The sequence below is a fragment of the Chrysemys picta genome, chromosome 17 (assembly GCF_011386835.1).
Source record: "Chrysemys picta bellii isolate R12L10 chromosome 17, ASM1138683v2, whole genome shotgun sequence".
NCBI lineage: Eukaryota > Metazoa > Chordata > Testudines > Emydidae > Chrysemys > Chrysemys picta.
This window is the reverse complement of record NC_088807.1, coordinates 18,872,284-18,899,146: the sequence shown is the minus strand read 5'-3', so window position 1 is coordinate 18,899,146 and position 26,863 is coordinate 18,872,284. Positions and strand designations below refer to the sequence as shown.

The 26,863-nt window shown below is 68.1% G+C and overlaps 2 protein-coding genes across 2 annotated transcripts in view; one reads left to right on the top strand and one right to left on the bottom strand.

Moving 5' to 3' along the window:
- The window catches only part of LOC101951755 (myosin-10-like), a 34,770-nt gene extending 17,337 nt beyond the window's left edge, over positions 1 to 17,433 (top strand). Inside the window, 22 exon segments of the mRNA XM_065570908.1 lie at positions 1,325 to 1,448; positions 1,657 to 1,828; positions 3,163 to 3,375; positions 4,092 to 4,236; positions 4,730 to 4,936; positions 6,093 to 6,197; positions 7,187 to 7,234; positions 7,236 to 7,340; positions 8,266 to 8,514; positions 8,909 to 9,098; positions 9,101 to 9,120; positions 10,077 to 10,226; positions 10,228 to 10,290; positions 10,405 to 10,566; positions 10,928 to 11,056; positions 11,381 to 11,469; positions 11,963 to 12,086; positions 12,939 to 13,147; positions 13,485 to 13,593; positions 14,092 to 14,264; positions 14,927 to 14,950; positions 15,856 to 17,433. Coding sequence (XP_065426980.1) covers positions 1,325 to 1,448; positions 1,657 to 1,828; positions 3,163 to 3,375; positions 4,092 to 4,236; positions 4,730 to 4,936; positions 6,093 to 6,197; positions 7,187 to 7,234; positions 7,236 to 7,340; positions 8,266 to 8,514; positions 8,909 to 9,098; positions 9,101 to 9,120; positions 10,077 to 10,226; positions 10,228 to 10,290; positions 10,405 to 10,566; positions 10,928 to 11,056; positions 11,381 to 11,469; positions 11,963 to 12,086; positions 12,939 to 13,147; positions 13,485 to 13,593; positions 14,092 to 14,264; positions 14,927 to 14,950; positions 15,856 to 16,006 — 2,961 coding nt within the window. The 3' untranslated portion in view covers positions 16,007 to 17,433.
- A 504-nt stretch (positions 17,434 to 17,937) lies between these two features.
- LOC101951487 (urotensin-2 receptor-like) lies at positions 17,938 to 25,907 on the bottom strand. Its single transcript, XM_005312059.4, has 2 exons — positions 20,866 to 25,907; positions 17,938 to 18,646 (listed from the first exon to the last, which is right to left on the bottom strand). Exon 1 carries the CDS (start codon positions 21,844 to 21,846, stop codon positions 20,887 to 20,889), a length of 960 nt encoding a protein of 319 aa, XP_005312116.2. The 5' UTR covers positions 21,847 to 25,907; the 3' UTR covers positions 17,938 to 18,646; positions 20,866 to 20,886.
- Positions 25,908 to 26,863: the final 956 nt, after the last annotated feature.

The following is a 26,863-nucleotide window of genomic DNA, read 5'->3' as shown; positions in this document are numbered from 1 at the left end:
GTGCCCCCTTGCCAGCCCCCGCCCCTGGTGTTGGGTTCTTCATGGGGGCGGGAGGAGATGCCCCCAGGTCGGTTTGTTTTAGCCTCAGTTTGGATCCTGTTCTCAGTCTTGATCGGAATGTGGGTTTGAGCCCAAACTGAGATCTGAATTGTGATCCAGATGTGACTCTGGAACTTAATTGGGTTCTGAGTTTTTCGTGACACCTAGAATGGAATCTGAATCTGGTTAGGACTCTGGATCTTAATCTCCTGCTGAATTGGAATCCGGATCTGACTCTGGATCTGAATTTGAATCCAAATGTGCGCTAATTGTTAATCTGGATCTGAATCTGAATTTTAATCTAAACCTACATGTGAATCCTAATCTAGATTTGAATCCAGATCATGATATTATTCTGGATCTGGATTTTAATCTCACTTTGAATCTGGATATTAATTTGACTCTGGATCTGAATTTGAATCCAAATGTACACTAAATCTTAATCTGAATTTAGATCTTAATCTCATTCCAAATCTGAATTTTAATTCAAACCTGTATATTAATCTTAATCTAAATTTGAGTCCACACCTTAATTGCCCCCTGAATCTGGCTCTTAATCTCACACTTAAACTGACTCTTGATCTGAATTTGAATCCAAACATACACTGGATCTTAATGCAGATCTGGATCTTGATTTCACTTTAAATCTGGACCTTGATCTGAATCACAATGCACTCTTGAATCTGGATTTTAATCTTAATCTGACCCCTAGTCACAGTTTTGATCTTAATCTGAATCATAGTCCACATTTAAATCTGATTTAAGATCCAGAACAGGGTCTGTATCTGAATTTGAATCTAAATCTGATTTTCTGATCCTGATCTGGCACTGGGTTTGATCTGAATCTGGATCCAGATCTCATGTAGGTGTAAGATGTGAATGCAACTCTGAATCTGAATCCAAGCCTAGATGGGGATATTACAAATCCCCATCTGACCCCTAATCTGGATACGAATCGGAATTAGAACCCAAACTCTCAACCGATTTGCAGTCCAGTTCTGAACTCAAATCTGGGATGGTTGATCTGAACCGTGATCCAGATCAGGACCTCGCCAGCTGGGGTGTGACCCAGAGCTGAAGCCGGCTCTGTGCTGTGATCTAAATCGCGGTCAGAATCGGCGTTTCCATACCCATTCGGATCTGAATCCGGATCCAGCCGCGAAGCGTCACCCTGAACCCGCCCGCGCCCTAGCTGGAGTCCATCCCCGTTCCTTTCCCGGCGGGGAGGGTTGGTGGGAGCGGGTGGGTCCCCGGCACGGCCTCACCCCCGCCCCGTGCCCCCCAGGAGCGGAAGCTGATGGAGGAGCGCCTGGCGGAGTTCACCTCGCACATGACGGAGGAGGAGGAGAAGGTGAAGAGCCTGTCCAAACTGCGCAACAAATACGAGGCCGTCCTCGCCGACATGGAAGGTGAGGGGTGGGGGATGGGCCCCGGGGGACCCCGGCGTCCGGGTGGGGGAGGCCCTAGCAGCCCTGGCCGGCACAGGGGATGGGGAGATGGGGGGTGCTGACCCCTGGGCGGGTCGAGCGGTGTGTTGGGGGGCGGGGGAAGGGATTCCCGCGGGGCTGAGCCGGGGGGGCCGGGTGGGGCCTCGCTGACCCCCCCGCCCCCCCGCAGAGCGGCTGAAGAAGGAGGAGAAGGGGCGCCAGGAGCTGGAGAAGCAGCGGCGGCGGCTGGATGGGGAGACGAGCGACCTGCAGGAGCAGCTGCTGGAGTTGCAGCAGCAGCTGGAGGAGCTCCGGGCCCAGCTGGCCCGCAAGGAGGCCGAGCTGCAGACCGCCCTGGCCAGGTGCCCCCCTGGACTCCCCCCAGAGCCCCCCTATTCCTCATCCCCCAGCTGGGTCCCCCCAGAGATCCGCCCCCAACTCCTGCCTGGGGCCCCCCAGGTCCCTCCCCTGGGATCCCTGCTCCGTCCTCCCGGGGTCAGGGACACCACTGGGATCCCCCTGCCAGGTACCTGCTGCCCGACCCCCTGCCACGTCTATAGCCACTGCCCCCCTGCTGCCCCCCCTCCCCGGGTTAGGGATGGGAGTTACTCTCCGGCTGCCCCCCCGCGGCACTGACCCGCTCTCTCCCCCTCCCCTCGCGGCGCTGACCCGCTCTCTCCCCCTCCCCCCACGGCGCTGACCCGCTCTCTCTCCTCCCCCCCGTGGCACTGACCCGCTCTCTCTCCTCCCCCCCGTGGCACTGACCCGCTCTCTCTCCTCCCCCCCGTGGCACTGACCCACACTCCCCCCTCCCCTCCCGGCGCTGACCCGCTCTCTCTCCTCCCCCCCGCGGCACTGACCCGCTCTCTCTCCCCCTCCCACGGCACTGACCCGCTCTCTCCCCCTCCCCCCACGGCGCTGACCCGCTCTCTCTCCTCCCCCCCGTGGCACTGACCCACACTCCCCCCTCCCCTCCCGGCGCTGACCCGCTCTGTCCCCCTCCCCCCCCGTGACACTGACCCGCTCTCTCTCCTCCTCCCCCCCGTGGCACTGACCCGCTCTCTCTCCTCCCCCCCCCGTGGCACTGACCCGCTCTCTCCCCCTCCCCCCACGGCGCTGACCCGCTCTCTCTCCTCCCCCCACGGCGCTGACCCGCTCTCTCTCCTCCCCCCCCCCCGTGGCACTGACCCGCTCTCTCTCCTCCCCCCCCCCCGTGGCACTGACCCGCTCTCTCTCCTCCCCCCCCGTGGCACTGACCCGCTCTCTCTCCTCTCCCCCCCCGTGGCACTGACCCGCTCTCTCTCCTCCCCCCCCCGTGGCGCTGACCCGCTCTCTCTCCTCCCCCCCCCCCCGCGGCGCTGACCCGCTCTCTCCCCCTCCCCCCGCGGCGCTGACCCGCTCTCCTCCTTCCCCCCCCGCGGCGCTGACCCGCTCTCCTCCTTCCCCCCCCGCGGCGCTGACCCGCTCTCCTCCTTCCCCCCCGCGGCGCTGACCCGCTCTCCTCCTTCCCCCCCGCGGCGCTGACCCGCTCTCCTCCTTCCCCCCCGCGGCGCTGTCCCGCTCTCCCCCCTCCCCCCGCGGCGCTGTCCCGCTCTCCCCCTCCCCCCATGGCACTGTCCCGCTCTCCCCCTCCCCCCATGGCACTGTCCCGCTCTCCCCCTCCCCCCATGGCACTGACCCGCTCTCTGCCCCGCAGGCTGGAGGAGGAGGCGGCCCAGAAGAACCAGGTGCTGAAGGCCCTGCGGGAGCTGCAGGCCCAGCTGACGGAGCTGCAGGAGGACGTAGAGACGGAGCGGGCGGCTCGCGCCAAGGCTGAGAAGCAGCGACGGGACCTGGGCGAGGAGCTGGAGGCCCTGAAAACCGAGCTGGAGGATACGCTGGACTCCACAGCCACCCAGCAGGAGCTACGGTGCGGTGCTGCCCGCGTCCCCGGGCCTGGTTCGGCTCCCCCCCAGAGCTAGCTGCATCCCCGCGCACCTTCCCCGGAGCTGCCTGCCTCCTTGGGCCTGGCTCGCCTCTCCCCAGAGCCAGCCGCATCCCTGCGCACCTTCCCCAGAGCCAGCCGCATCCCCGCACACCTTCCCCAGAGCCGCCCACGTCCCTGGGCCTGGCTCGCCTCCCCCCAGAGCCAGCCGCATCCCTGCGTACCTTCCCCAGAGCTAGCCGCATCCCCGCACACCTTCCCCAGAGCCGCCCACGTCCCTGGGCCTGGCTCGCCTCCCCCCAGAGCCAGCCGCATCCCCTCACACCCTCCCCGGAGCCCCCTGCCTCCTCGGGCCTGGCCTGCCTATCCCTGGGTTTGGTGTGCACCATCCTCTGAGCCTCCCCCCAGAGCCAGCCGCATCCCTCTGTGCCTGGCCTGTCTAGCCCTGGGGCTGGCTGTGTCCCCAGGCCTGGCCCACCTCCCCCCAGAGCCAGCTGGATTCCCACGCACCTAGTCTGCTTCCCCCGGGAGCCGGCCACGTCCCCACACACCCGACCGCCTCCCCCCAGAGCCAGCTGCATCCCCGTGCACCCAAGTCCCCATGCACCCAGCCCACCCCACGTCTCAGCATAGGGCGAGGGGGCCCTGCAGAAGTAGCCCCTGCGCGCCCCCCGCCCGTGGCTCACCGCTGCCCCCCGCAGGTCGAAGCGGGAGCAGGAGGTGGCCGAGCTGAAGAAGGGGATCGAGGACGAGGTGAAGGTGCACGAGGCCCAGGTGGTGGAGATGCGCCAGCGACACGCCCACGCCCTGGAGGAGCTGTCCGAGCAGCTGGAGCAGTCGCGCCGGGTAGGGGCCGGGAGGGGAAGGGTCCTCCATGGGGCTAGGTCCCCCCTGCATCAGCCCCCCTGCTCTTCCATGCCCGGACCTCCATCATGCCGGGCTCCCCAAGCCTTCCCCCCTTCCACCTCCCCCCCGGTGCTGCCTGGGGAGAGCTCAGTGGGGTCAGCACGGGCAGGGGCAGGGAGCCAGGACTCCTGGGTTCTCTCCCTGGCTCTGTGAGGGAAGTGGAGGCTAGTGGTGAGAGCAGGGGGGCAGGGGCTGGCAGCCCGGACTCCTGGGTTCTGTCCCTGGCTCTGTGAGGGAAGTGGGGGCTAATGATAAGAGCAGGGGGGCAGGGCCTGGCAGGCCGGACTCCTGGGTTCTCTCCCTGGCTCTGGGAGGGGAGTGGGGGCTAGTGGTGAGAGCAGGGGGGCAGGGGCTGGCAGGCCGGACTCCTGGGCTCTCTCGGGCTCTGCTGTGGGGTGTTAGCTCTGTGTGAGGTGGTTCTCGGCCCCCCCAGGTGAAAGGCGCCCTGGAGAAGGCGAAGCAGACGCTGGAGGGGGAGAAGGCGGAGCTGGCGCAGGAGGTGAAGGGGCTGCAGGCCGCCCGGCTGGACTCAGACCAGCGCCGCAAGAAGCTGGAAGGGCAGGTGCAGGAGCTGCAGATCCGGGCCAGCGAGGCCGAGCGAGCCAAGGCCGAGCTCGCCGACCGCGTGGGCAAGCTGCAGGTGAGACCCCCCCTGCCCCCTGGATCGGACCCATGGATCCCACCCCCTCCATCACCCCTCCGAGCCCATCTACCCCGGTATCCTGCCCCCTTCCTGCCCCCTGGATCGGACCCATGGATCCCACTCCCTCCATCTACCCTGTTATCCCACCCCCTCCATCACCCCTCCAAGCCCATCTACCCCGGTATCCTGCCCCCTTCCTGCCTCCTAGATCGGACCCATGGATCCCACCCCCTCCATCTACCCTGTTATCCCACCCCCTCCATCACCCCTCTGGGCCCATCTACCCCGGTATCCCGCCCCCTCCATCACCCCTCCGAGCCCATCTACCCCAGTATCCCATCCCCTCCATCACCCCTCTGGGCCCATCTACCCCGGTATCCTGCCCCCTGGATCGGACCCATGGATCCCACCCCCTCCATCTACCCTGGTATTCTGCCCCCTCCCTTCCCCCTGGATCACACCCCCACACCCATCTACCCCCTGGTATCCTGCCCTCTCCATCACACCCACGGGCCCATCTACCCCGGTATCCCGCCCCCTCCCTGCCCCCTGGATCAGACCCATGGCTCCTGCCCCCTCCACCTACCCCAGTATCCCACTCCCTCCATCACCCCTCTGGGCCCATCTACCCCGGTATCCCGCCCCCTCCCTGCCCCCTGGATCGGACTCATGGATCCCACCCCCTCCATCTACCCCGGTATCCCTCCCCCTCCATCACCCCTCCGAGCCCATCTACCCCGGTATTCTGCCCCCTCCCTTCCCCCTGGATCACACCCCCACACCCATCTATCCCCTGGTATCCTGCCCTCTCCATCCCACCCACGGGCCCATCTACCCCGGTATCCCGCCCCCTCCCTGCCCCCTGGATCGGACCCATGGATCCTGCCCCCTCCATCTACCCCAGTATCCTGCTGCCTCCCTGTCCCCTGGGTCCATCTACCCCAGGATTCTGTCCCCTCCATCACCTCCCGGGCCCATCTATCCCAGTATCCCACCCCCTCCCTGGGTCCATCTAAGCTGGTATCCTGCTTCCTCCATCACCTCCCGGGCCCATCTACCCCAGTATCCTGCCCCCCGCCTCGATCACCCCTGTGGGATGACGGGGGCCATGGAGCAGGGTCGCTGAGCCCCCTCCCCCCTCTTCCCTGGGCAGAGTGAGCTGGACAGTGTCTCGGGGGCCCTGGGCACCACGGAGTCGAAGACGACCAAGCTCGCCAAGGAGCTGGCCAGCGTGGAGTCCCACCTGCAGGACGCCCAGGTAGGGGCTGAGCCCAGCAGGTGCCGGGTTGGGGGAGTGGTTCGGGGCGGGGGGACGGGGTTGGGAATGGGGCCTGGGTGGGGGGAGCTCGGTGGGGTGGGGCCGGGGAAGCGGGGCCTGGGCGGTGTGGGCAGGGTGGTGTCTGGTAGGCACAGGGCGGCTCTGCCCCTGGGCCTGGGGGTCTGGCAGGGGGCTGTGGTGGGGTCTCTGCCCTGGGGTTGGGGGGAGGGGCATGAGGCGGGGTCTCTGCCCCAGGGGCTGGGGGTGGGGGCGGGGCCTGCGGCGGCGGCTGTGGTTGGGGGGAGGGGCCTGCAGCGGGGTCTATGTCCCGGGGTCAGGGGGCGGGGCCTGCGGCAGGGTCTCTGCCCTGGGGTTGGGTGGGAGGGGCCTGCGGCGGGGTCTCTGGTCGGGGGGTGGGGCCTGCGGCGGGGTCTCTGTCCTGGGGTCAGGAGGCGGGGCCTGCGCTGGGGTCTCTGCCCCGGGATCGGGGGTCGGGGCCTGCGGCGGGGTCTCTGTCCCGGGGTCAGGGGGCGGGGCCTGTGGCGGGGTCTCTGGTTGGGGGGTGGGGCCTGTGGCGGGGTTTCTGTCCTGGGGTCAGGGGTTGGGGCCTGCGGCGGGGTCTCTGCCCCGGGATCGGGGGTCGGGGCCTGCGGCGGGGTCTCGGGGGGAGGGGCCTGCGGCGGGGTCTCTGCTGGGGTCGGGGGGAGAGGGGCCTGTGGCGGGGTCTCTGCCCCAGGGTCGGTGGGGAGGGGCCTGCGGCGGGGTCTCTGCTGGGGTCGGGGGGAGAGGGGCCTGCGGCGGGGTCTCTGCCCCGGGATCGGGGGTCGGGGCCTGCGGCGGGGTCTCTGTCCCAGGGGCTGGGGGAGGGGCCTGCGGCGGGGTCTCTGCTGGGGTCGGGGGGAGGAGGGGCCTGTGGCGGGGTCTCTGCCCCGGGGTCGGGGGGGAGGGGCCTGCGGCAGGGTCTCTGACTCGCCCCCTCCCTGCCCCAGGAGCTGCTGCAGGAGGAGACGCGGCAGAAGCTGGCGCTGGGCTCGCGGGGTGCGGCAGCTGGAGGAGGAGAAGGGCGCCGTGCTGGAGCAGCTGGAGGAGGAGGAGGCTGTGAAGGCCAACTTCAGCCGCCAGATCCAGGCCCTGCAGCAGCAGGTGAGCCCGGCCCGGGGCGCAGGGGGGTGCAGCCAGCACGGAGCTGGCTCCGTGTGCACAGCAGTGGGTGGTGCCGCGGGGGCAGTGTGAGGGTGCAGGGGATGCAGTGGGTGCCAAGTGCTGGCGCAGTGTGAGGGGCACAGTGGGTGCTATGTGAGGGGTGCCAGGGGTGCAGTGTGGGGATGCAGTGAAGGGGACGCAGTGGGTGCCAAGTGCTGGCGCAGTGTGAGGGGCACAGTGGGTGCTATGTGAGGGGTGCCAGGGGTGCAGTGTGGGGATGCAGTGAAGGGGACGCAGTGGGTGCAGAGTACTGGTGCAGTGTGAGGGGCACAGTGGGTGCTATGTGAGGGGTGCCCGGGGTGCAGTGTGGGGATGCAGTGAAGGGGACACAGAGGGTGCACAGCACTGCTGCAGTGTGCTTGGCACGGCAGGTGCAGTGTTTCCTGCCCCGGCCCCCCTCTTTCTTCTGTCCTTGCTCGCATCCCAGCATCTCCCAAGGGCAGGGCCATTTGCTGGTTGGGGTGGGGAGTGTGTCCTGGGACTGGCTGCCTCTGGTATGGGGGGCTGTGGGGGCACGTTGAGCCGGCCGGCTCCAGGGTGGGGGGGTTCCGGGGGCCCGTGGGACCGGCTGGCTCCGTGGGGGGGGGCTGTGGGGTCGCGTGCGGCCAGCCTGCTCTGGGGTGGGGGGCTGTGGGGGCACATGGGGCTGGCCGGCTCCGGGGTGGGGGGCTCCGGGGGCACATGGGGCCGGGCTGGTCTGGGTTGAGGGGATATGGGGGCACGTGGGGCCGGCCGGCTCCAGGGTGGGGGGCTCCGGGGGCGCGTGGGGCCAGCCTGCTCTGGGGTGAGGGGATATGGGGGCGCGTGGGGCCGGCCGGCTCCAGGGTGGGGGGCCCCACGCCCCGGCTGACCCCGCTGCCGGCAGGTGGTGGAGGCGCGGCGGAAGTTGGAGGAGGACGCGGGCACGGCGGAGGCGCTGGAGGAGGCCCGGCGCCGGGCGGCCCGGGAGCTGGAGCTGCTGGGGCAGCGCTGGGAGGAGAAGGCGCAGGCGGCCGAGAAGCTGGAGAAGACCCGGGCACGGCTGCAGCAGGAGCTGGACGACGCCAGCCTGGAGCTGGGCCAGCAGCGCCAGGCCGTGGGCAACCTGGAGCGCCGGCAGAAGAAGTTTGACCAGGTGAGGGCGCAGCCCCTTGCCCCCGATCCCTCGCTGCTCCCCACCCCTCCCCGCTGCTCCATACTGCCCCACCCCCCGCTGATCCCCCCCCACATACTCCCCCCCACTGTCCCCACCCTCCACTGCTTTCCCCCCCATCCTCCTCCCCCCTTCTCCTCCCACATTGATCCCAACCCCCCCATGCTCCCCTCCATCCACCGACCTCCTCATCCAACAGCCACTGACTTCCCCTCCCACGTCCCACCAACCCCACCCAGCAACCCTCCACGGCCACTGATCCTCCAAATCCTACTCACCCTCCCCTGACCCTCCCTCCGGCCCCCAGCCTGGCCAGGGCTCCCTTCGCCACCCCCCAGCCTGGCCAGGCCCCCCCTGACGCGCTGGCCCCCGGCAGATGCTGGCGGAGGAGAAGCTGGTGTCGGCGCGCCACGCGGAGGAGCGGGACCGGGCCGAGGCCGAAGCCAGGGAGAAGGAGACCAAGGTGCTGTCGCTGACCCGGGCGCTGGAGGAGTCGCTGGAGCTGCGGGAGGAGCTGGACCGGCAGAACAAGCAGCTCCGGGCTGAGCTGGACGACCTGGTCAGCTCCAAGACGACGTCGGCAAGAACGTAAGGAGCCCCACCCGGACGCCTGGGTTCCGCCCCACCTCGGCGCGAGGAGGGAGGCCTGGGCTGGGAGCCAGGATTCCTGGGTTCTCTCCCCAGCTCTGGGAGGGGTATGGGGTCTAACACAGCTGTATGTACCTGGGAGGGCATGGCATGGTGCATGCTGGGAGCCCTGGTGCGGTGCATGCTGGGAGCTCTGGGCCGTGCCTCCGGAGGCCGTGGTGCGGTGTGTATGCTGGGAGTCGTGGTGTGCATGCTGGGAGCTCTGGGCCGTGCCCCCGGGAGGGCCGTGGTGCGGTGCATGCTGGGAGCCCTGGTGTGGTGTATGCTGAGAGTCCTGGTGTGGTGCATGCTGGGAACCCTGGGCCGTGCCCCCGGGAGGGCTGTGGTGTGGTGCATGCTGGGAGCCCTGGTGTGGTGTATGCTGAGAGTCTGGTGTGGTGCATGCTGGGAACCCTGGGCCGTTCCCCCGGGAGGGCCGTGGCCCGGTGCATGCTGGGGACGGCGGCGCGGTGCATGCTGGGGACGGCAGCGCAGTGCATGCTGGGAGCCCTGGTGCGGTGCATGCTGGGGGCCCTGGTGCGGTGCCCCCAGGAGGGCCGTGGTGCGGTGCATGCTGGGAGCCCTGGTGCGGTGCATGCTGGGAGCTCTGGGCCGTGCCCCCAGGAGGGCCATGGTGCGGTGCATGCTGGGAGCTCTGGGGCCGTGCCCCGGGAGGGCCGTGGCGTGGTGCATGCTGGGGGACGGCGGCGTGGTGCATGCTGGGGGCCCTGGTGCGATGAATGCTGGGGGCCCTGGTGCGGTGCATGCTGGGAGCTCTGGGCTGTGCCCCCAGGAGGGCCGTGGTGCGGTGCATGCTGGGAGCCCTGGGCTGTGCCCCCAGGAGGGCCGTGGTGTGGTGCCTGCTGGTGATGCTGGCTCAGTGCATGCTGGGAACCCTGGTCCGTGCCCTCCCGCAGGTGCACGAGCTGGAGCGGTCGAAGCGGGCGCTGGAGCAGCAGGTGCAGGAGATGCGGGCGCAGCTGGAGGAGCTGGAGGACGAGCTGCAGGCCACGGAGGACGGGAAGCTGCGGCTGGAGGTGACCCTGCAGGCCATGAAGGCGCAGCACGGAGCGGGACCTGCAGAGCCGCGACGACAGCAACGACGACAAGAAGAAGCTGCTCGCCAAGCAGGTGGGGGCGGCCCGGGGGGTGCCGGGCTGGGAGGGGGCTGGGCTGGCGGCAGGCCAGTGCCTGCTGGGCGCAGGGCGGGCACTGGCCGTGGGTGACCCCTGCACCCCCCCCCAGGTGCGGGATCTGGAGCAGGAGCTGGACGGCGAGCGGAAGCAGCGGGCCCAGGTGGTGGCGGCGCGGAAGAAGCTGGAGCTGGACCTGCAGGAGGTGCTGGGGCAGATCGACGCCGCCAACAAGGGGCGCGAAGAGGCCGTCAAGCAGCTCCGCAAACTGCAGGTGGGATGTGTGGCTTGGGGCCGGGGGAGAGGCCTGGGGGCTGGGGGAGGAGCCTGGGGGACTAGGGGAGGGGCATCGGGCACCCAACTGGGCCACAGGGGAAGCCAGAAGGGGAGCAGTGCATGCTGGGAGCTTGAGTATCTTGTTCGTTCTCCTCCTGCATCCTGGCGTCCTGGCACCCCAGGGGCGAGGCTTACCCTGTGTTATTGGACCCTGGCATCCGGGCACCCCAGCAGTGGGGCTTGCTCTGCGTTACGGGACCCCAGCGTCCGGGTGCCCCAAGAGTGGAACTTACCCTTCATTATGGGACCCTGGCGTCCGGGGGGGAGTCTCTCACTTGCTCTCAACCCATCCCCCACAGGCCCAGATGAAGGAGCTGTGGCGGGAGGTGGAGGAGTCGCGCACATCCCGCGAGGAGATCTTCATCCAGTCCAGGGAGAACGAGAAGAAGCTGAAAAACTTGGAGGCGGAGCTACTTCAGCTGCAGGAGGTGAGGGGGTGGGGCTCTTCCATTTGGGGGCGGAGCTACTTCAGCTGCAGGAGGTGAGGGGGTGGGGCTCTTCCATTTGGGGGCGGAGCTACTTCAGCTGCAGGAGGTGAGGGGGTGGGGCTCTTCCATTTGGGGGCGGGGCTACTTCAGCTGCAGGGGGCGAGGGGGTGGGGCTCTTTCATTTGGGGCATGGCTACTTCAGCTGCAGGGGGCGAGGGGGTGGAGCTATTGTGGTAGGGGTGGGTACATGCTGTGTGGGGGTGTCAACGCCCCACGAGCACAGCCAAGCCCCCCTACTCCTGACCCCTCCCCCGCCCGTTCCAGGAGCTGGCGGCGGCCGAGCGAGCCAAGCGGCAGGCGCAGCAGGAGCGTGACGACCTGGCTGACGAGCTGGCCAATGGTGCCAGCGGCAAGTGAGTGCCCCGCCCACTGTATAGGCCCCTCCCAGCGCTGTAGACTCCGCCCCTGGTGATGACAAGTGCCCTGGGCCCTGCCTCCTGCACAAAGCCCGCCCCCCCACCCGTGGTGGGCCCCGCCCCGCCCCGCCACTCCCCTGCCTCTGGCCTGTTGTGAGCTCCACCCCTTGCTGCCATGGGCCCCGCCCCCTGCCACGCCCTCTGTCCCTGCCCCATGCCTGCCCCACCCATGTCCCGCCCCTGCCCCCCCCTGCCTCACCCATGCCCCCATGTATGCCATGCCCATGCCCATGCCCATGCCCCACCCCATCCTTTCACTTGCCCCGCCCACTGCCCCATGCCTCGCCCACACCCCTTTGTGAACACCGTGCCCCCAGCCGCTGCCGATGCCACGACCCATATCCTGGGCACGGAGCAGGAGCTGCTCGCACCAGAACCGCCCCTGCCCCGGGCTCCCAGCCCCACTCAGCCCGGCCCCCCCTCCCCGCAGGTCGGCGCTGCTGGATGAGAAGCGGCACCTGGAGGCGCGGATCGGGCAGCTGGAGGAGGAGCTGGACGAGGAGCAGAGCAACGCGGAGCTGCTGAACGACCGTTACCGCAAGCTGAGCCTGCAGGTGGGCGCGGGGGGGGGGGGGGTCGAGAACCCTGCAGCCCAGCACCCCCTGCCGAACCCCTGCTGCCCAGCGCCCCCCCGCCGAGTCCCCCCCCGCCGAGCCCCCACCGAGCCCCCGCCCCGCCCCTCGCGGCCCAGCGCCCCCGGCCGAGCCCCCGCCCCGCCCCTCGCGGCCCAGCGCCCCCGGCCGAGCCCCCGCCCCGCCCCCCGCGGCCCAGCGCCCCCGGCCGAGCCCCCGCCCCGCCCCTCATGGCCCAGCGCCCCCCGCCGAGCCCGCGCCCCGCGGCCCAGCGCCCCCTGCCGAGCCCTCGCCCCGCACCCCGCGGCCCAGCGCCCCCCGCCGAGCCCCCGCGGCCCAGCGCCCCCGGCCGAGCCCCCGCCCCGCCCCTCATGGCCCAGCGCCCCCCGCCGAGCCCGCGCCCCGCGGCCCAGCGCCCCCTGCCGAGCCCTCGCCCCGCACCCCGCGGCCCAGCGCCCCCCGCCGAGCCCCCACCCCGCCCCCCGCGGCCCAGCGCCCCCGGCCGAGCCCCCGCCCCGCCCCTCGTGGCCCAGCGCCCCCCGCCGAGCCCCCGCGGCCCAGCGCCCCCCGCCGAGCCCCCACCCCGCCCCCCGCGGCCCAGCACCCCCCGCCGAGCCCCCGCCCCGCCCCTCGTGGCCCAGCGCCCCCCGCCGAGCCCTCGCCCCGCCCCTCACGGCCCAGCGCCCCCCGCCGAGCCCCCGTCCCGCTCCCCGTGGCCCAGCGCCCCCTTGTGCCACCCTAGGGCTTCGGGGCCAACAGTGCCTGCCAGGGGACGCGCCCGCTGGGGCAGGGGCTCCCAGGCGCCGCGTGACCAGCCCCCGCCCCCCCCCGCAGGTGGAGACGCTGACGACGGAGCTGGGGGCCGAGCGCAGCTTCTCGCAGAAGGCGGAGAACGCCCGGCAGCAGATGGAGCGGCAGAACAAGGAGCTGCGGGCCAAGCTGGGCGAGCTGGACTCCTCCGTCAAGGCCAAGTACAAGCTGACCATCGCCACCCTGGAGGCCAAGGTGGCCCAGCTGGAGGAGCAGTTGGAGCAGGAGTCCAGGTGACCCTGGGGCCAGGCCGCTGGGGAGTGCGGGGGGGGGAGGGGGCTACCCAGCATGCCCTGGGGCTGGACAGCAGGGTAGGGGTGGGGGGGCAGAGTTGAGAACCAGGTACCCAGCATGCTTTGGGGCTGTATCCCCTGGGGTATAACTCACTGCTGTGGGACCAGGGGGCCTGACTACCCAGAATGCCCCCGGGGCGGGGGGCTTGGCGTTTGTCTACCCAGAACCCTCTGGGGGTCACAGAAGGGATGTGGCTGCCCTGGGGGATTCTGGGTACAGTGCACCCCCCCTTGAGCTTGGTGCTGACCCCCCCCCCCCGTGTCCCTGCCGGCTCAGGGAGCGGATCCTGTCAGGGAAGCTGGTGCGTCGGGCGGAGAAGCGGCTGAAGGAGGTGGTGCTGCAGGTGGAGGAGGAGCGTCGGAGCGCCGACCAGTTCAAGGACCAGGTATGTGCCCGCCCCATGGCGTCTCCCCCCGGCCCCCTGCCCTGCCCCATGGCGCCCCCTGCCAGCCCATGACCTGCTTGGTCCCTCGTGGCACAGCACACCCCCCCCCCCCCCGCCGACACAAATACCTCACAGCACGGCACCCCCCACTACCCTGCCCTGCCCCACAGCGCCCCCTACCAGCCCCGTGCCCTGCCCCACAGCGCCCCCTGCCAGCCCCGTGGCCTACTCTGCCCCTTGTGGCACAGCGCCCCCCTGCCGACACCAATACCCCGCAGCACGGCACCCCCCACTGACCCACTGCCTTGCCCAGCCCCATGGTGCCTCCTGCCAGCCCCCTGCCCTGCCCTGCTTGGCCCCTCGCGGCACAACGCAACCCCCGCTAGCCCCCTGCCAAACCTCCCCGCGCCGGCCCGCGTGGCCCAGCGCCCCGCACTCCCTGTGGCACGGAGCCCCCTAGTGCCGCCCCCGCCGAGCCGCCCGCTCCGTGCCCGGCAGGTGGAGAAGGGCCACATCCGGCTGAAGCAGCTGAAGCGGCAGCTGGAGGAGGCGGAGGAGGAGGTGTCGCGGGCGAACTCCAGCCGGCGCCGCATGCAGCGGGAGCTGGACGACGTCACTGAGTCGGCCGAGTCCATGAACCGCGAGGTCACCACGCTGCGCAACCGGCTCAGGTGACCGGGGGGGCGCTGGGCACTGGGGGGGGGGGCAGGGGCACCAGGCGGTGGCTGGGGGCACCGGGGGGTTGCTGTGAACTGGAGGACGAGCCCTCGAGGGGCCAGGGGGTGGGAATTTGAACCCGACTGCTCTAGGGGACATGGGTCCTACAGAGGGGGTCAGAACCCGGCTCTCCCCGTGGGGCTGGGGGGAGGACCCGGCTCTCCCCACCTGGCCGCTGGGCACCCATCTAATTCCTACCATACTGATGAGTCCTGACCCCAGAGCTCTTCCCGCCGTGCCCCAGACAGCCCCCCCCAGGGATGGGGGTCAGTCTGGCTCTCGGGGGCAGGGTGGGGGCCGTGTGCTGCTTGGGGCCAGCTGGTGCTGGAGAAGGGTGTCAGCCGGGCAGCGCCACCAGGGCTCAGGTGAAAGGGATCTATGCGCAGCACAATAGGTCAGCACAGGAGGGGAAACTGAGGCACGGGGACGGGGGTGGGACCCGCAGAAGAGCCACGAAGAGAACCCAGGCATCCGGGCTCCCAGCCCTTTCCCCCCCCCCCCACCCGCCTGCTGTGTCCACTAGTCTCCATCTCTCCGTGGCTGGGGCGGTCTCTGTCTCTCTCTCTCTTACTTTCTCCGTCTCTCCTGTTTCCTTCTCTCTCTTCCGACCCCCCAGCAAGTTGGAGCGTCTCCAGCGCAAGTATGTCCCCCCCCCCCCCCGGCTCCTGCTGCCCCCCGACATGCCAGCCCTGTGTGCTGTGTGGCAGTGCCCGCTCCCAGCGCCCCGTGGGGGGGGGGGGGCGCTGCTTGTGTGTGTGTGTGTGTATGGAGGGGGGGAGGGGCTGAGCCATCGACTGGGACAGGGATCCCACCCCGAGTTCCCTCTGCCCCCTCCCAGGGTCCCCCAATCCAAACTCCCCTCCCCCCACCAACAGTCCCCCTGGTCCGAGCTCCGCCTCTGCCCACCCCTCTGAGCTCAGGAAGTCCCTCCCCCCCCCGCACTGTGGGATCCCTCTCCCGACCCATTCTCTTTCCCTCCCCCGCCACCCCCCCACCAGTACAGTCCCAGGCACCGGCTGGTGGGGGGCAGTTACCGGCGTCGGGGGGCCCTCGGATCCCCAGGCTCTGCTGTGTGACGCTGCTGCCGCGCTCAGCTTGGGGGAGGGTTGGGGGGGTTGCCGGGGGGGCGTGTGGGGCCAAGTGTGTCATTTCTAGCCTCTTCCGGCAAGGGGTGCCAGGCAGGGTGGGGCGGGGGTGCTGTGGGGGGTGTGGGCATGGGGTGTGGGGCCTCCAAGGAGGGCGCTGCTGGTGGTGGGGGGTACTGGGGGCACTGTGGGGAGCAAGGTGGGGGTGCTGGCTGTGGTGGGGGCCCAGGGGGTGGGAGCAGGGGAGCTGGCGGGGGGGGGGGAAGGGGGCAACAGTGCTAGCTGGGGGGGACCCTGTGGGACCGGGGGGCACTGTTGAACCTGGGGTGCTGGCTGTGGGGGGCCCTAGGGAGGTGAACTAGGGGACACGGTGGGGGCGCTGACTTGGGGCCTGCCGTGGGAGCAGGCGGGGGTGCTGTGGGGGGCCCATGGCCCGGACTGACCCCTCTTTCCCCCCCAGGCGCGCCCCCCTGACGTTCACCACCCGCACGGTGCGTCAGGTCTTCCGGCTGGAGGGCGTCTCAGACGATGAGGCCGACGGGCCCGACGCGGAGACCCCGGCCCCCGACCACCAACCGCAGCCCCCCCCGGCCGAGCCCCCGGCCCCGTGAGGAGCCCTGGGACCGGGCCCCCCAGCACAGCGACGAAGCCAGGCTCAGCACTGGGTCTTGGGCCCCATCCCGGCCCCACACTGGGGGCTGGTCGCGTATCAGGCAGCACTTTAGAATGGGGGGCCCTGGGGAGGGGGGGGGTGGCTGCATCCTAACTGGATCCCCTATGAAATAACCCCCCTGTCCCTCACCAGGATCTGACCGCTGGGGGGCACAGCATCAGCACCCCCCATTGGGATCCCCCCAACCCAGCACCCACCAGCTTGGGATCTGCCCCCCCAAATCAGCACTCCCCCTGGCCTGGGATCCCCCTCTGACCCAGCACCCCCCTGGCCAGGGATCCCCCCGCCCCGCTCACCCAGCACCCCCCACCTGGGATCCCCCCTGGACCCAGCACACTCCCCCTGACCTGGGATCCCCCCGACCCAGCACCCACCCACCCCCGCCTGTTCAGCCCCAGGACTAGAGGGGCCGCCTGAGCACATTCCCCCCCTTCCCCGCGTCGTGCTCCCCTGTGGGGCGGGGCTGGCCGGGGGCGCCCCCCACCCTACACTCTGGAAGAAGCAGGCACTGAAGGGTTAACTGGCTCCCTGGGGCCGAACCCCTCCTTAGATCCAGTCCCGGGCCCCACATGTGTGTCACCCCTGGCTGCTGGGTCCTGCCCCCACCTGGGCACCCCTGCCTCCGGCCCGGCCATCAGGGGCACCGCGGGGCCTCATTGGCTTCAGCCCCCTCCCTGCCATCCGGAGCCGCCCCCCCCCAGGCCCATCTACCCCGGTGACCCGCCCCCTCCCTGCCATCCGGAGCCGCCCCCACCCCCAGGCCCATCTACCCTGGTGTCCCGCCCCCTCCCTGCCCTCCAGAGTTGCCCCCACACATCCAGGCCCATCTACCTCGGTGACCCGCCCTCTCCCTGCCTCCCCAAGCCCATCTAGCCCCACATCCTGCCCCCCCCATCCCTTTGAGGATCGGGACTCTGAGTTTTCCCACATCTCAGCAGCTCCCTGTAAACCCTAGTGGGTCCCTGTGTGGTTACGGCCAACACACGGGACCCCCCCCCCCCGCCCCCACAGGAGAGATGGAAACTCTTTGGTAAGCCCCCCCCACCCCCCGCTTCAGCAAACGCTGGGTCGCCAACCCCCCCCCACTGGGCCCCTTTTCCTAGCGTCTCTTGGCCTTTGGCTGTGGGGGTCACCCCTCTCCCGTGTTGGATCCTGCCCCCCCGTATTATTCTCTCTGCACAGTGGGGGGGGTCCTAAGGTGGCTGGGTCTGGAGCCGTTGGCTTGTGGGCTACGTGGGGCTGTTGTGGGGTGCTTTGGCCCCCGGGGCGGGCGCTGGCTGGGTGAGGACGCGGGGGGTTCGGGGGGTTCTGTTTGCTTTTCGTTTTACCCCCCAGTTTGTGTCTTCTATTAAAGTTCATCTCGGATTTCCCGCGCGTGGCTGCCTGGTGGGGCCGGACGGGCGGGCGAGACGCACACAGGAGATGCGGAGAGACGGGGGTGGTTTATTGACACCCCCAGCTTGGAGCATGGGGGGGAGGATTAAAAGCTGGGGCCTGCCCCTCATGGAGTTTCCAGGGGAGCTGAGTTTAGCCGGGACCCTGGCACCCGGCCTGGGCCCCCTCGCAGCCGCCGGAGGCAGAGACCAAAGCTACAATCTTAGCGAAGAGGAGGAGCCGGGGAGAGAACCCAGGAGTCCTGGCTCCTGGCCCTCCCTGCTCTAACCACTAGACCCCACTCCCCTCCCAGGGCCAGGGAGAGAACCTGGAGTCCTGGCTCCCAGCCCCTGCTGCTCTAATCATTAGAAACAACTCCCCCAGAGAAAACCCAGGAGTCCTGGCTCCCGGCCCCCTTCCGTTCCCAGAGCCAGGGAAAGAACCCAGGAGTCCCAGCTCAACCCCCCCGCCCACCCCCACTCTAACCACTAGATCCCACTCCCCTCCCAGGAGAGGACCCAGGAGTCCTGGCTCCCAGCCCCCACCCCCATCCTGCTGGCCCGTCACTGTAGCCCCGCCCCCCTGCCAACCCTTGCTCCGGTGCCTGGCTTTTGCTCGCCAGCCGCTGCCCGTTGCCTGGCAGAGCAGACGCTTTCTTCCCTGGGGATTAGCCTGGCAAGGCCGAGGGAGAAGCTGCTGGAGCCCCTCGTGCCCAGGGCGGGGCCGGCACAGCTGGGGAAGGGACCCAGGGGGGGCTCTCTCTTTGCCCACCCCAAGGGCAGACACGGTGCCGGTTTGTGCCACCTCCCTTGCGGGCAGCGCGTCACGAGCTGGGCACAGGGGGCATGGCCCCCCTGCTGTGGTAGTGCCTGGGGGGCTCTGGTTACCTCCCCCCGGATTAGAAATCAGCCCCCCCCCCACATGTCCACTTCATAGAGGGGTCCCCAAAGGTACCGCAGGAGGAACAACACCTCCCAGAGCCAGGGAGAGAACCCAGGAGTCCTGCCCCCCACCTTCCCTCCCAGCGCAGCGGGCTGTGGAGAACCCAGGAGTCCTGGCGCCTTGTTTCTCGCTGGGGCTGTTCCTTTTGCATCTGGTCCCGGCTGCGTGGGGTTGAGGGGTCGCTGGGGGCTGATGCATCGTCCTCACGGGGGGCTGGCGAGGGGGGGCCATGTCCAGGGCCCGGCTGCAGGGGGTGCCGCTCCTAGGGGTGCAGAGAGAAGGGGGCTCAAGGCCAGCCACATGTGTGAGGGTACTGGGGTGTCCCGCCCCATGCTGGCGGCTGCCCCCCGCCCCGAGAGCCAGGGTCCAGCTCCAACAGTGCGGGGGAGACATGGCTGCTAGAGGGGAAACCCCGGTACCCTGTTCCCTGCCACCTGGACCAGCCCCTCCCCCCGGGTCAGGGCTGGACAAGAGCTGGGGATTCCACAGCTGCGAGCTTCCCCCAGCAGTGCCCTGTGGCACCTCCCAGAAACGCTGTGATCTTCCCCCAGCAGTGCCCTGTGGCACCTCCCAGAAACGCTGTGATCTTCCCCCAGCAGGGCCCCATGACACCTCTCCCCAGCGCTGCGATCTTCCCCCCAGCAGTTCCCCACGGCACCTCTCCAGTGCTGCGAGCTTCCCCCAGCTGTGCCCTGTGGCACCTCACAGAAACACTGTGATCTTCCCCCAGCAGGGCCCTGCGGCACCTCTCCCCAGCGCTGCAATCTTCCCCTAGCAGTGCCCTGTGGCACCTCTCCCCAGTGCTGTGATCTTCCCCTAGCAGTGCCCTATGGCACCTCCCAGCACTGCAATCTTCCCCCCAGCAGTGCCCCACGGCACCTCTCCCCAGCGCTGCGATCTTCCCTCAGCAATGCCCCGGCGCCTCTCCCCAGCGCTGCGATCTTCCCCCCAGCAGTTCCCCGTGGCACCTCTCCAGCGCTGCGATCTTCCCCCCAGCTGTGCCCTGTGGCACCTCTCCCCAGCGCTGCGATCTTCCCCCAGCAGTGCCCCACGGCACCTCTCCCCAGCGTTGCGATCTTCCCCCAGCAGTGCCCTGAGGCACCTCCCAGAAACGCTGCGATCTTCCCCCAGCAGTGCCCCACGGTACCTCACCCCAGCGCTGCGATCTTCCCCCAGCAGTGCCCCGTGACACCTCTCCCCAATAAACATAAGAATGGCCAGACTGGGTCAGACCAAAGGTCCATCCAGCCCAGTATCCTGTCTCCCGACAGTGGCCAATGCCAAGGCCCCAGGGGAAGTGAACCTAACAGGTAATGATCTCTCTCCTGCCGTCCATCTTCACCCTTTGGCAAACAGAGGCTAGGGACACCATTCCTTACCCAACCTGGCTAATAGCCATTAATGGACTTAACCGCCATGAATTTATCCAGTTCTCTTTTAAACCCTGTTATAGTCCTAGCCTTCACAACCTCCTCATGCAAGGAGTTCCCCAGGTTGACTGCGCGTTGTGTGAAGAAGAACTTCCTTTTATTTGTTTTAAACCTGATGCCCATTAATTTCATTTGATGGCCTCTAGTTCTTGTATTATGGGAACAAGTAAATAACTTTTCCTTATTCACTTTCTCCACATCACTCATGATTTTATAGACCTCCATCATATCCCCCCTTAGTCTCCTCTTTTCCAAGCTGAAAAGTCCTAGCCTCTTTAATCTCTCCTCATATGGGACCCGTTCCAAACCCCTAATCATTTTAGTTGCCCTTCTCTGAACCTTTTCTAATGCCAGTATATCTTTTTTGAGATGAAGAGACCACATCTGTACGCAGGATTCAAGATGTGGGCGTACTATGGATTTATATAAGGGCAATAAGATATTCTCCGTCCTTTTCTCTATCGCTTTTTGAATGATTCCTAACATCCTGTTTGCTTTTTTGACTGCCGCTGCACACTGCGTGGACGTCTTCAGAGAACTATCCACGATGACTCCAAGATCTCTTTCCTGATTAGTTGTAGCTAACTTGGCCCCTATCATCTTCCCCCAGCAGTGCCCCACGGCACCTCTCCTGAATGCTGCAAACTTCTCCCAGCAGTGCCCTGCAGCACCTCTCCCCAGCACTGCTATCTTCCCCCAGCAGTGCCCCACAGCACCTCTCCCCAGCACTGCGATCTTCCCCCAGCAGTGCCCCACGGCACCTCTCCCCAGGGCTGCGAGATTCCCCCAGCAGTGCCCTGCAGCACCTCTCCCCAGCGCTGCGATCTTCCCCCAGCAGTGCCCCACGGCACCTCTCCCGAATGCTGCGAACTTCTCCCAGCAGTGCCCTGCAGCACCTCACCTCAGCACTGCGATCTTCCCCCAGCAGTGCCCCGTGGCACCTCTCCCCAGCGCTGCAATCTTCTCCCAGCAGTGCCCCGCGGCTCCTCTCCCCAGCGCTGCGATATTCCCCCAGCAGTGCCCCGTCCCACACTGCCCCACTCCCCCCTACCTGTGGAGGTCTGTTGGCTGCTCAGCACCCCGCATCCTGTGCCCGCGGCACCGCCCTGCGCCCGGCCCGTCGCGCCTGTCGGTAGTTGCGGTAGCTGCGGGTCAGCAGCGTGTAGAGGAAGGGGTTGATGCAGCTGTTGCTGTAGGTCAGGCAGGTGACCAGGTGGTTGATGTAGATCTCGGTGGCCACGGGCAGGCGGGCGGCCGTGCCCGGGCTATAGAGAGGCACCAGCTGCCAGAGCCAGAAGGGCAGGAAGCAGACCCAGAAGGCCACGACGATGAGGAAAATGAGGAGGAAGACCCGCTGCTTCAGCCCCCGCCGGGGGCCCAGCACCCCCCGGGTCTGCGAGAGCCAGTAGGCCCGGGCCAGCCGCCCGTAGAGGTACCCGAGCGCCAGCCCGGGCCCCACCATGCTGGTGCCGAAGAGCACGGTCAGGTAGGTTTTGTACTGGGCCTCGTGCCAGGTGGGCACGCAGAGCCGCCGCACCCGGCCGTCTTCCGCCGCCCGCTCCTCCTGCCGCACCATCAGCATCATGGGCAGCGCCAGGACGAAGGCGGCGGCCCAGGCGGCCCCGTCCAGGGCCCGGCGGCGGGCGGGGGAGCGGCGGGCGGCCCGGAAGGGGCGCCGCACGGCCCGGCACCGCTCGGTGCTCAGCAGGGTCAGCAGGAAGATACTGGCGTGCATAGTGAGCAGGTCCAGGCTGAGCAGGGCCCGGCAGCCGGCCTCGCCGAAGTGCCAGTCCCGCGCCAGCCCATTGTGCACGACGAAGGGCACCCCGGCCAGGTACAGCAGGTCGGCCAGCGCCAGGTGGACGATGTGGACGTGGAGCGGGTTGGGGACGGCCCCGGCCCGTGCCACCGCCAGCGTGTACAGGTTCCCGGCTGCCCCGGCCGCCCCCAGCAGGCTTAGCCCCACCGCCTCCGGCAGCCCACCCACGAACGAGCCGTTGGAGGGGGACGACAGGTTGGAGGGGGGGTCCATGGCTGGGGAGCTGGATCCAGGGGCTTCCACCGATGGCAGGAGTGGAGATGTCACTCGGCCGGCAGAGTCTGTCTGGCTAGCCGTCCGTCCCCCAGAGCCCCCTGTCTGTCTGTCTGTTCCCAGAATCCCCCGTTTGTCTGTCCCCAGAGCCCCCGCCTGCCCCCAGAGCTCCCTGTTTGTCTATCTATCCCCATCCACCACATCTATCTATTTATCCCCAGACACCCCCTCTATCTATCTATATATCTATCTATCTATCTATCCCGTCTCTCTCTCAGTCCATGGCTTTGTCCGGTGCTCTCTCGTCCGACACTCCAAGTCCCAAGCCGTGCCGGAAGGGCCAGGGGGGTCTGATCGCCCCGTCGCTGGCCTTGTGCCCCCTGCTGCCCGGGGTCCGGCGGGGTCGGCGTCTGGCGGCGCCCTGGCTGGCGCGGGTGCGTGCGCGGCTGGCGGGCTGGTGTGTGTGTGTCTGGCCTGCGCCGTCTGCTCTGTCCGCATTCCACGCACCCTGCTAGGTCGGTATGTGGGGCTGAGCCGGGCCGGCCCCTGGCGGGGGGCGCATGCTCCTGGCTTCTGTCTGAGCTGCAGAGAGCGACCTGGTTCTTCCAGCCACGGGGCGGGCGGGACGGGCGGCTTGACAGAGGGGCTGGGAAAGGAAGAAAGAAAGAAAGGAAGGGGGCTGCCCTGAAACATGAGAGAGGGAGGAAGAAGGAATGAATGAACTAGGAAAAAAGACCCCAAGAAGAAAGGCAAGAAAGCAAGGCAGTGTAGGGCGGCCCTGCTGGGGCGGGTGTACCCCTGCTGGGTTCAGCGGGCCCATCGCCAGCCACGGGCGCGAGAAATAAACAGTGCCAGAGACGCAGACGAAGGAAGGAAAACGAGGGACCAGCTGAAAAATGGCCATTGCTGGGCCAGGGAAAATGTCTCTTTGCACCCAGGAAACGTTGGCACCAGGAAATCTCCGCTTGGCTTGGAAAATTGCCACCATGGGGCAGCGGGGTTGGCACTGACTGCTGGGGGAGCGCGCCCCCTACTGGGCCCCCCCTGCAGCACAGCGGCCCCATTGGACCCCTGCCCCGCTCCCTGTAGCACAGCGCCCCCTGCTGAGACCCCAGCCCCGCTCTCTGCAGCACGGTACCCCTTAGTGCCGCCCTGGGGCAGCCGTCTGGGCGCGGGGACTTGGCCAGGCCCGGATCCAGGGCGTTTGCCTTGGAAAAACTTCCTGCCGAAATGTCCGTGACTCGCCCGCAGAGACAAACCAAACCGCAGGGAGAGGAACAAGCCAGAGCCCCCCTCCCACCTCACCCAGGCTGGTCTCAGGGAAAATGCCCCTGGCCCTGCTGCCCCTACCCCGGGCCCATCGTCCCTCCCCACAGTGCTTCATTTGTGTTGGGGCTCACGCTGGGCGAGCAGCGGCTGCTGGCCGGTCGCCCAGCTCCGAGGGCCGCCTGTGGGTATGTGAGTAAATCCCTCCCTTCAGCAAACCTGATGGGCTTTCCCCAGGAATCCGCCCCCCCGCCCCACCCCACCCCACCCCACCCCGCAGAGTCGCATAAAGCAACTGTTCCGGTTTAACGGCGCGTTTACACTGCAAAATGAAGTGGAGCCCACTCACAGTGGTGCGCGGCGGAGCCGGCTGTGCACGTCAGGAGCGGTGGCCGGGCACTAAAAGTGGGGGGGCCCCTGCGTCCTGCCGTCCCCCCGAGACTCCCTCCACTCACTCCTCTCTGCCCCCTCCCCCCGTCGCTTGCCCTTGTGGCAGGTAAAAAGTGGGGGGCCATGGCCCCCTGTTCCAATGCCCCCGGTGCACGCCCACACTGCCCTTCCCGTGGGGAGTGACCCGGCTGGGTGAGTCGTCGCTGGTGGGTGCAGGACATTTTGGGAAGCGCTTGTGGTGCTTCGGGGGGGGGTGTGTGTGAGGGGAGACAGAGACTCTCGCGGGGGGGTAAGGCACAAACGTCCCCTGAGGCGGTTTGCCCCATGCTGTAATTTTGGCTTTAGCATGCAGCAGGGACCCCCACCCCCCACGGCAAACAGGCCTGTTCCTTCTGGGTTCGTCTAGCCCCTGACCTGCCCCCTGCCCCCAGCAGGTAGATTTAAAGCAAGGTGGGGGGGGGGGGCGGGAAATGCAGCAATAGACAGGAGGGGAGGAGAATGAACAACAGAAATATCAGCCCAACCCGGACTCCTGGGTTCTCTCCCCAGCTCTGGGCGGGGAGGGGGTCTAGTGGTTAGAGCGGGGGGGGGGCAGGGAGTCAGGACTCCTGGGTTCTCTCCCCAGCTCTGGGCGGGGAGGGGGTCTAGTGGTTAGAGCGGGGGGGGGGGGCAGGGAGTCAGGACTCCTGGGTTCTCTCCCCAGCTCTGGGCGGGGAGTGGGGTTCAGTGGGTGGAGCCGATTGGCTCGGAGACCCTGGCACGGCTCAGGCAGCAGGTTCTGAGCCTGGCTGGGGAAGCTGCCTCCGGCTCCTCCCGACCATGGGGCTGGCTGGGCCTCACCTGGGCACAGAGTCGCCTGCTCCAGCCAGCTGCCTGCCCTGCCCCACGGCACCCCCCCCTTTCCTCTCCCTCCCCCTTTCTCTGGGTCTCTCTTGACTTCAGCTCTTTTTTGTCCCCCGCATCTGGCCGCCCATCGCTCGGCTGTTCCTGTCGCCCCCCCCAGTTCATTCCCCCCACCCACCCTTAGGGCTGCGGCTCCCTCCCCTTCTCTTCCCCCCCTCGCCCGCCCTGCCAGCCCTGGCGCGCCGTTTGCCCTGCTGCCGAGGCGTGACGGCCACGGGCCGCGCAATTCCTGGGCACAGCTCATGTCCGCCTTGGCTGCGGTCTGGGCCAGGGGGACAGCGGGGTTCCCTCCTGGTGCCAGCCCCAGCCCCAGCGTTCCTCCCATCAGCGGCGGCTTGGCTCCGGCCTGGTGGAAAAATAAACCACCAAAGACCAGCGAGGGGCCAGACAGACAGAGACACCCTGCCCCTCCTCGCAGCTACCCCCCTCCGCTCTAACCACTAGATCCCACTCCCCTCCCAGGGCCAAGAGAGAACCCAGACGTCCTGGTTCCCAGCCCCCCTGCTCTAACCACTAGCCCCCACTCCCCTCCCAGAGCCAGGAGAGAACCCAGGCGTCCTGGCCCCCTCGCTCAGAGGATTTTCGCTGGGCCCTGGTCGCTGCCCCCTGACCTCCCTCCCGTGCACACACCCCGCAAGGCCCTGCTAACATGAGAGGCGACATTGTTCCCAGCCTGAGTTTATTTTGCTGCCTGCTTGCGAAGGGCAGGGGAGCCAGGGAGGGGGGCGGGTGAGCTTTGATCTCCCCCAGCCAGGAAGGGGGGGCAGTGTTTGCCAAGGTGGGGGGGGGGTTGGCTTAGCCAACTGCGGGGAAGCAGATGTGTGTCTGTGTCTGCGTGTGGGGGGGAGGGTGTCTGCCACCCTCTGCTGGAGGCAAGAGGGGCCTACGGGTCCGATCACTGGGGTAGATGGGCTGTGGGTCTGATCCGGGGGGCAGGGAAGGGGCTGGACACCAGAGTAGATGGACCCATGGGTCCGATCTGGGGGGGCAGGGAAGGGGCTGGCCCAGGCGTTGATGTGGGGGGCAGGATGCCGGGGTAGATGGGCCCAGACGCTGATGCGGGCGGGAGTGCGGGGGGGTTGGACACACTTTGACCTCGCACTTAAGTCTCCAATTCCCAGCAATTGCTCTAACCGCTCCGCGTGGCCGGGCGCAGGCTGCAGGGGGGGAGCCGGGGGGGCCCCTTTGTGCAGCCGGATTCCTGCACCCGCGAGCCCCATTGAGCCCGTCTCCACGGAGCTGTCGGCACGTGGCTCCCCCGGCCCCCGGACGCCCCTAATTGCTGCTAAGTGCCAGGGCCGCATCCCAGGGGAAAGAATGTCCTAATTGGGCAGCTGGCACGGGGGGCGGGGGGGCCGACAGCGGGGGGGGGGCCCAAAGGGGGGGGCAGGAGATGATGGGGAGGGTGGGGGAGGCGGAGAGGGTTCGGGGGGTCGATGGGGGTCCAGGGAGGGGAAGAGATGGATAAGGGGAGGGGCCCCATCAAGCCCCCCCCCTGTTATTAGAGTCAAAGGGGGGCCCCCTCAGCCCCCCAACTATCACAGCGAGGGATTTTGGCTGGAGGGGGAAGGCCCCGTGACATACTCCCCCCCCCAAGCCAGCTGCCCCCCGGCCCTGGGGCAGCTCGCAGACAGTGCCCCCTGGGGGCTAAGGCCCCATGCCCCATTCCCGCAGGAGTTGGAGGGCAGAGGGGGGGTGAGCAGGAGGGAGGGGCTCAGAGGGTTGGGGGGAGCAGTGGGGGGGCTCAGCCAGTGACTCTCTGAGCATCTTCTTGCTTCTCTCAGTGGCGCTCGGCCCCACCAGAGACCGGAGCCGGTGCCGGGGCTGGCTGGGAGGGTCGGGGCTGGGGGGGCAGAAGGTGAGAAGGGGGCAGCCCCCAGGGAGAACCGAACGGCCCCCTCCACCCCCGCAGCACTGAGGGGTGCGACTGCGGCCGATTCTTCACACACCTGGACCTCGAACCAAGTAAGTGTCCTGGGGGGCCCAGCCGGAGGCGCTGTCCCCTCGCGGCCAGGGCTGACCCCTATCCAGAGACAGAGACCCCCCCAGCCCAACCCTGGGTCCCCCCACAGCTCTGCCGGTGCCCCTCACTCCCAACCCGCAGCCCCTGCTAGCCCAGTCCTGGGCTCCCTCCACAGCTCTGCCGGTGCCCCTCACTCCTGATCTGCAGCCCCCAGCTAGCCCAGCCCTGCCGGTGCCCCTCACTCCTGACCTGCAGCCCCCTGCTGGCCCAGCCCTGGGCTCCCCCAGCCCTGCCAGTGCCCCTCACTCCCGACCCTCAGCCCCTGCTAGCCCAGCCCTGGGCTCCCCCCAGCCCTGCCGGTGCCCCTCACTCCCGACCCGCAGCCCCTCCCTTCGGGGGTCTGTGGGGTCTCAGGCTTGCTGGGCTGAGAACTGTCATTTATTCCTGCAGGGCTCTGTTGGGGGCCGGCCTCGCCCAGCCTGGGGGCTCTGCCTG